Source organism: Austrofundulus limnaeus, unplaced genomic scaffold (genome assembly GCF_001266775.1).
Source record: "Austrofundulus limnaeus strain Quisiro unplaced genomic scaffold, Austrofundulus_limnaeus-1.0 Scaffold417, whole genome shotgun sequence".
NCBI classification, from domain to species: Eukaryota; Metazoa; Chordata; class Actinopteri; order Cyprinodontiformes; family Rivulidae; genus Austrofundulus; species Austrofundulus limnaeus.
Genome location: NW_013952819.1, coordinates 301,730 through 310,417, shown reverse-complemented (window position 1 = coordinate 310,417; position 8,688 = coordinate 301,730). Strand labels below are relative to the sequence as shown.

General features: G+C 39.8%; 1 protein-coding gene across 3 annotated transcripts in view; it reads right to left on the bottom strand.

The window, feature by feature from the left end:
* Window positions 1-7,711, bottom strand: part of LOC106529001 (zinc finger protein 646) — a 17,393-nt gene extending 9,682 nt beyond the window's left edge. For 2 of the 3 annotated variants that reach the window (XM_014024300.1, XM_014024301.1), the window contains exons 1-4: window positions 7,477-7,711; window positions 4,889-5,121; window positions 4,557-4,803; window positions 420-509 (exon numbers count right to left, since the gene is read on the bottom strand). In XM_014024300.1, coding sequence (XP_013879754.1) covers window positions 420-509; window positions 4,557-4,803; window positions 4,889-5,121; window positions 7,477-7,611 — 705 coding nt within the window. In that variant the 5' untranslated portion in view covers window positions 7,612-7,711. The remainder of the gene's footprint in view (window positions 1-419; window positions 510-4,556; window positions 4,804-4,888; window positions 5,122-7,476) is intronic. The other variant, XM_014024302.1, reaches the window with a different exon arrangement.
* Window positions 7,712-8,688: the final 977 nt, after the last annotated feature.

Below are 8,688 nucleotides of genomic sequence, written 5' to 3'. Positions count from 1 at the left end.
TAATAATAATAACTATTTAATCTGCATCTTCATTTTCACTTCAAAAACAAAAGTTTGGATAACAGAGTGTCTGACTTGTGGATATCATACTTCAGTTGTATTTTAAAGTCATCACCATAACTGAGACATGACTAAATTACTTGATAATTAGTAGAAGACTTAATAATTATTGTAACTCTGCATTAAATTGACGGGTGTTTGTCTAATTATTTTTGAACATGATATTTTTGTTTGTCTTTTGCTCCTGAAAACATGATCGTTTGTGTAGAACTAATCACCCTAACGTTAAAATAGTCATGAAACATGAACATCAGAGGCAGCGTTCTTAGACTTCACACCAGTAGATGTGGGCCCTGCTCACAGCTACACACACACCTGCTGACTGCCTCACACACGTGCACACTCACGCTCACACCAACCTGGTTTTTGGCCGCGGCGCTGCAGCGGTGCTGGGCCAGGTCCAGCATGGTTCGGTAGCTCTTAAAGCAGGACGGGCAGTTGAATCGGTTCTTATGAACCAACCCCACACACGCACACATAGACACACACAGACACACACACATAAGTTTGGATTACTACACTTGAAGTGTGTTCATTCTGAGACGTCTGAGCCTGACTCTTTCCCTAAACTCAGCCTAACCCTGGTCTGATCCTGACTCTGCAGCACACACACACGGTGGGCCGGAAACTGGTCCAAAACAAGAAGCTTGGAGAAACTGAAGCTGGAAAGAGGACAATATGTTACATACACACACCATTAAAGAAAATTATCCTGCATTTTGTTACCGAGCGTGCACATATAACAAGTGTTTATATGACTGCAGCATAAAGAGGTTTTTATGTGCCTTATATCTTTATTTTTTTCTCCAAATTCCACCTTTTTTGTTTATCTGAATTCCACATTTTCATTCTAATTATATTTATTAATCTAAATTACAGTATAAAGTGATTGAAAAATGATTTAATAAAATAAAAACAGCCACAGAATTCAAAATTTAATGGCTGTTACTTCACTTTCACAAATACAACTAATTACTGTGGGTCAGCAGAACATTTAATGCTTTTGAAACGTATTTAAAAGTATAATATGTCTTTTTAAACAATAGAAATGTTCTTCATGGATCAAACTGAATCTCACATCAAAACATCAGCCTTTTATTAAAACATGTTAGAGTAGAACTTAACATTAAAACATGTTTCATAAAGAAACAGAAAACCTACAAACTGTAACAACTTGTGCAAACTTGCCTATTGAGCTTTACTTCTTCCAACTCTGTGACATCATCTTAGATAGACCCAAGCCTCACTTCTACTGATGCAGGAGCATGTTGAAGAGTTTGCAGGCGTTTGTCTCGCTCAGCTTGCTTCTTGTGTTTCTGATGTGAGTCTTTGACTATAAGTGGTCATCGCATGTATTCTTATGAGTCTAGTGGATTGTGTGCTGACAAAACTTACAGAAAAGTTCTCCAGATTCATAAGAAATAACTGAGGTATTATTCTGCCTTCATTTTTTAATGGAGAACGTTGGTTTTGGTCAAGACTAACCCATGTTTTGTCTGTGTGAAGAGGAGAGCCCACCCAGGTAACAGCAGCCAAATACCTCAGAAACTTTACCTACTCGCCAAAACCAGCAAATTCCTTGAAATTCTGCGTTTTATACTGAATTAATTTTTGTTTGTTAAATACTGTGATTCTGTCCACGTTTTCGACATCGAGGAAATCGTAGGTCCCTAATTAACTTTGTTCTTTAAAGCCATTTCAATTTGAACCGAAGCGTGATGACAGAGAGGACACTAAAGAGATGACTCGGCACGTAAAGGAGACTTAAGAAACCGGCAGCCAGGTGGTCCTGGAAGGTGTGTTTGTCACATTATTCGAATCAGACGTTGTCTGACTACCTCAGAGGTACCAGAGGAGGGGTTTTCAGTCCCCCCCTCTCCACCTCTGTGTGTCTTCTGTATGGACCAAGGAGGTCAGAGCACATGTCAGTGTTGTCTCAAAGAGCCTACTGTGAATATTAGATCCTAGAAGCAAGACTGCAGCCACTGGTTCCTGGGCAGTAGGGCTGTGCGGTATACGTACATATACGCCTATATGCCTACAGTAGAAATTTACCCTCTACCGKCCTATCGTCAGTTACGTCATCGCACCTGTGTTAACATGGCTGCTAGTGCAGAGACAAGTGAGCAGGAGGAATTCAAAATATTCTGAAAATAAATGAAGAAATATAGTGTTTTAAAACACGCAGAGGAAAAAATCCTCAAAATTTCCTCCTCCCGCTGTAGAAAAGTTGTGTCGCGGGGTCACGTTGCACAGAGCGAAGCTTTAACAACCGTAGTTTTTTCACACCCAAGTTGTCGGAGAAAAAACTTGTTTTTTTAAGTATTGTTACCCACAGAGATGATTAAAAAAAGATGTTGACGTTCATTTAGTCATAAATCCATCTTGCTAATGTAAAGTCGGCTCTACTCTGATGATGAAGATGAGCGCGCAGCAGCAGCTGATAAGTTCAGCAAGCAGAAGCTCAATGTATGGCAGGCAGATATTACATTTATTTGGCTTCACCACACTTACATTCCAGTTATCTGAAATTGTTTTATGACTAGGACAACGAGCACACTTAAGCCCCTTAAGGTCCTGTCACACTATAACATTTTAGGCAACATTGAATTTTTTTATGTCTAAATGAGTAATTTTACTTCAAGTACTGGTTATAACATCCACTTTATTTTGATATAGTTGAAAATTTGAGAAATGTCTTTGTTTGTTGCTGAAACGGTTTTACAGTATATATAAAACATTCATATGTACTTCTGTTATGTTCATTTGCACTACAGCAAAAATACTGGCTTTGATTATGATTACAGTTTTCTGCTAAATAAATGCTCTAAAAATTACATTATCTTTGCTTTTTATGATCATTTTCGACCACGATATATACCGTTACCGTGAAGGGATTCAATTTATACCATGATATAATGGTGGTATGGTCATACCGCCCAGCCCTACTGGGCTGTATATGAAACTATGTGGCTGAAATAACCACGCCCACTTCACATATCTGACCAATCACACAACAGCTGACCCAAACCCCTAAAAAGGGTTCTGTCCAGAACTTGTGTTGACAACGGGCTCTCAGGAGAACAAAATTATGTTATTTTGATCACACATCTGAATCACAGAGCAGATTTTTTCCCACTGTCGCTGAGTAAAAACCCAGATTTACATCACCATTGTTTTATAATTACAGGCGTAGACATAACCATTGTTTAAGTTGTCCGAGACAACCTGTTTTCATTTYGGACAACCAGATCCTGTCTCCTGGTTGTCCAGTGGACAACCAAGAGAAAAAGACCTTGATTACAGTTCTCTGCCGTGGGTGCCCGTCATTTATAAAAATGAAAGGGAGAAAAAACTTGGTAAAACCAAACAGAACACTAAACTGTAACTTTTAATAAGGTCATGTACACAGTATATTCCTATTTAAGTGAAAATGTTTGACCTATGAGCAGAAAAAGTTTATGAATGTTGGGTAACCTCTAGATTTTATTAGCAACAGTTTTGCTGCTTTACTCCCTGAGCCTTAAATACTGTCGTCGCATGATTTACCAAGAATGCAGAAACACGTTGGAATAATGCACAGAAAGTCTGCGTGTATGGTCGTAAATAATGATTTAATTCTGAGCGACAAACAAACAGGACTCAATCAGGAAGCTCTGTCGGCTTGTGGCTGACACGTCAGCAGAAAGCAGCCAATAATATACACCATGATAACATCATATGACGTGCTTATAACCAATCACAGATCGACTAATGTACTGTCCAGCCAATCAGAGGGCTCAAAGAGTTTCTTATCAAACAAGAGAGGTCAGTCCGTTGCAGAGTCCTGACGTCTGGGCAAACAGATTTGACAATGATCATAAGTTATATGAGTACTGGACAGCGTCAAAGGTGAAACAGATAGATAATTAGTCCATAACATACTCTATATCAAAGAAGAGAATGAGGAACAATTATATAAAATAAACTTTGTCTACAGAACAATATACTTGTTAAATTAGATTTTTCTTGATTCTTTTGGACAAMCAAWATGWTTTGCGGACAACCAGGTTTTGTCAACAGTTTGTCCGCTGGACAACCTGAAAAATATCCTTATGTCTACCCCTCAATAATATTGAAGCATAATTCTTTTTACACCTATAATCAGAAAAGGTTGAAGTTAAAGTTTCTTTAAAAGTAAATAAAGTTAATTATACTGCTATTTTCACATAGGAAACTCTTTTTAATAACTTGAGTAAGAAGTTGTACGTTTGAATGATTTAAAGATACATTTTTAATCTCATATATTTAATATTTATGACAAAGAAAAAAAATCTGACATCTTTAGTTTTTCACAGGATGTAAATAATGAGATTTAATTTATTTTCGGTGTTAAGCGCAAGCTCTGTACCACCTGATTACCTCCTGTTTGAAGGTTGGCTGCTAAAAACCGACACAAACTGAGCCACTATCTGTGACGTGAAGCTTGGACCAGCAGCAGCAGTGTGAAGACGCACCTGGTTGGATGAGGCGGCGGTGCAGCGGTGCTGTGCCAGCTCCAGCATGGTCCTGTAGCTCTTACAGCAGGAGGGACAGTCGAAGCGGTTCGGCCCGTCGTCGTGTATCCTCTGATGGTTACGGAGGTACCTCGCCAGGCGGAAGGCCTTCCCGCACAGGTCGCACATGTAGCGCTTCTGACCGTGGATTCGCATGTGGTTGCGCAGGGACATGTAGTTGGTGTACGGTTTGCTGCAGAAGTCGCATCTGAGTTTGGAGACAAGAGGTTGGAGGTTAGAGACAAACGAGGACATTTACCACACGTAAAACCGACRGGGTTTTGAACGCTCACTTGAAGTCCCCGATCCTGTGGGTGAGCTTGTGGTTGAGCAGCGAGCTGGCGTGCTTGTAGGCGCAGGGGCACAGGTCGCAGACGTACGGCCGCTCGTCCGACTCCATGTCGTCTGTGGCTGCCGGCGGCGGCGCTCGGGACTCCATGGAGAGAGACGCCGAGGAAAGACTGGAGCTGGACAGGGCTGCGGAGGACGAAGGAAGCTGATCGCACCAGTTGATCGTGGAACTTGGCTGYGAACGAAGAATTGAGCGTGTTAAAAACTGAACAATTTAAGAAGTAATAAAACTTTATTTTTAAACGCGATCCCTACTCAACAATATTGTCTCCCTGTTTTCAACAAAACATGTGTGCCGAGTGATTAGCTGACTATGAACTATTAAAGAAATAGACAAAGGAGCTATTTCCCCTTCAGGATCTGATCACATCCAGCTTAAACATTTTCAGACCACCTTTACAACAAAAAGAGACAATAATATAAAGCAAAAACACCGTACAGAAAACAAACATGGACATCTGGCAGGGGTAGACATAACCATTGTTTAGGTTGTCCGAGACGAACTATTTTCATTTCAGACAACCAGATCCCGAGAAAAAGACATTGATTAAAGTTCTCTGCCGTGGGTGTCTGTGAAATGAAAGGGAGAAAAAACTTGGTAAAACCGAACAGAACACTAAACTGTAACTTTTAATAAGGTCATGTACACAGTATACTCCTTTTTAAGTGAAAATGTTTGGCCTATGAGCAGAAAGAAGTTTATGAATGTTGGGTAACCTCTAGATTTTATTAGCAACAGTTTTGATGCTTTACTCCCTGAGCCTTAAATACTCTTTTTCAAAAAAGAGAATGAGGAATTTTATTCACGCAGATCCTGTCAACCTGGCTGACTGGGAACAATTATATAATAAACTTTGTCTACAGAACAATATACTTGTTAAATTACATTTTTCTTGAGATTCTTTTGGACAACCAAAATGTTTTGCGGACAACCAGGTTTTGTCAACAGCAGGCACAGATGAGGTAAATGAGAGGGAAAGCTGCAGCAGACACCAGGAATGATCCCAGACAGACCTTACAAACATGATGTTACAACAGGTCACATCACCTAAAGAAAAACAAACCTGTCATTCAAATATACCTATAAAGAATTCTTGCTTAAAAAAAGAAGAAGAAAAAGAAAAAAGCAAAAGTAAATTGTGTGCTAATGTGAGCTAGTTGTAATTACTGCTGCTCCGGTCTTAAACTGAATTTCTCATTGCCTTTTTATCATGAACAATTAAGCATAGCAATAAATATTTTTACCTGTGTTCATTTGTCTGCACCATTGTCAAAACWTCTCTTCAACCTCTTAGCAGAGTTTAAGGATTTCTCAGAAATAATCACGTCAGAAACTCAATCAGTTATACAGAGACACTGAGCTCAAATTTGATGGCAGTAACATCGACAACACATACATACAGAATATGTGTGGCTAAAAGCACCTCTAGACCTTGATTTGTATTTGTTTTAAGTGTAATTATTTCCACTCATCTAACATGCTGCAGAACAAAAACAAACAAACAGCTGTGAGGCACTGACAACACTGTTTGACACTAAATGAATGCATGATCTGTTTTGTCATTCGATGCTTCAGAGTTGTGTTCTTGCTGCTGCACAGAATAAATGTAACTTTCTCCAGAAGAGAGAGGACTGCTGAACTTAAGTAACTCAAAAACTTTTATAAACCCTGGCTGTCAGTCACTTGAGGACTCATTTCTCTAAAAGAGATGATCACCCCAAACCGGCAGCAGAAACGCGTTAACAACACGCTCAAATGTAGCGAGGGAAATGTCTGAGAGCACAGATGAATGTGTGGGTCTGTGCAAGGTGGAGATGATTTTTTGGTCGGCTGAATACGACCGTGAATAAACCGCAGCCTGGCATCACAAAGGGCCCTTTCAGGATCCTCCGCGGGGCGTCTTCCGCTAACGTTTCCTGTCCAACACCGTGGTTTGTGTTTACTTTGTTCGCTAACAACAACAATACGGCCCTCACACACATATGCACCCAACTACTGATTTTAAAACAACGTGAGTCACAACACAACAGCTAGGCTTTTAGTCGTGAATAAAAGTATCTAAAGAAAGACTGCCTGGTTTTGCACACTGTGGTGCTAGCTACAGCTCCTTGTGTTTGACTCAAACAGATTAGCTCATGCTAATGCTAAAAGATGCTCCGATACGTTACTTCCAACATAACTGTGTCTACCACGTCTCTTCAAGGCACAATAATGGCTGGACTTTATGACAAATATATTCTTTGCTCTCAGCATTTGAGTATGTCTATTTAAATAAGACGATATTAAAAAGGCTAACCGCTTAGCCTCTACGGCAGCTATGAATTGATAGGCCAGGAAGCGCACAGGTTAGCCGGATGCGTTCACACAACCTGCAGCCTAAAAACACAGGAGAGCCACAAATCTGCGCTGCAGAAACCAAACCAGGTACGAACAGAACAATGCTCCGTTGATTTATTGTCGCACAGAATGACTTCCCATTGATTGCCTGCTTGCTGGCTAATAATAAATGGAAACAACTGTGTTTCTTACTCCGGAATCGTTCGGGTCCTTTTTCCAGAACAATTGAGAGCAGTGGCCGAAAGACTCTGTCGAAGAGACGTAGTTCACTCCGTTTCTGTCCTGAAAATCTCCATGCGTGCTGCCCGTGTTCGTCCTGGCATACATCGTCGGTTTTCAGGATTTTCTGACGTTTTGGGCTGAAAACAAGCAGGGCCGCTTTGTTGAGATCTTCCGAAAAGCAAAATATTTCTTCGGCGGAATAAGCATTTTGGCGGCGGACTCATCGAGACAAAAAAAGACATTACCGMCCCCTGCAGGACCGGAGGGACTGAAAACATACAAAACCTTTTTTTTAATAAACGTTTGTTTTTATTGTGCCGAGCAGTTTCAGCTCATTCTTTTTTCTTTTTTTTTCTTTTTTTCGCCACTTCAGTAGAAAACAAAACTGAATGTTAGTTTCTTAATTTCTGCACCATCAGTGGCTTTTTTTTAAAATAATACTATAGTAAGAAAGAAAAAGAAAAATTAGAAGAGAAATATAAGAACAGCAAAGAGAGAAACTGATAGAAATTATACAAGAAGTGAAATGAACACCAATAACACACAGGACACCACACCCGACATTTGACCATCACACACAATCAGGCACATACACATACAAACATACACATATACACACACATACATGCATGCATACATACCTACCTACACACACACACACTCACAGTATGCATGCAGTTTCAGCTCATTCACGAGATGACACCCTTTTTAACTTTTACATTTTAAACATGTATATTTAACTATTTAACATTTTGTCCAGTGGCATGGTTGATGCCGCCTGCAATTATCCTAGTTAAATGTTTTATTTATTTATAGATATGTGAAGGGGTGGGATTAAATAATTTATATGCTTCTTCCCACTTCTCTTCAACACGTGAGATACACAAAAAATTAGCAATACTTTTGCAAGATTTTATTTGTCTTTTTGTTTCTCTTTTTGCTTAAAATTAGATAGTTAACATGTTCAAAGAAAACAGAAACAAACAAGATTTGGAGCCTTGGACTGTGGACTCTAGTGTTTCCTGTCTGCTTTCCTGAAAGCAGACAGGAAACACAGACAGGATTCCATGCAACCTTCAGGTGAAAATGGAGACCCCAAACCCAGACCCAAACCAGTGGTTATTCCGTATGTTGCGGGTGTTTCGGAGAAACTGAGACGTTTATTTTCTGAACATGATGTCC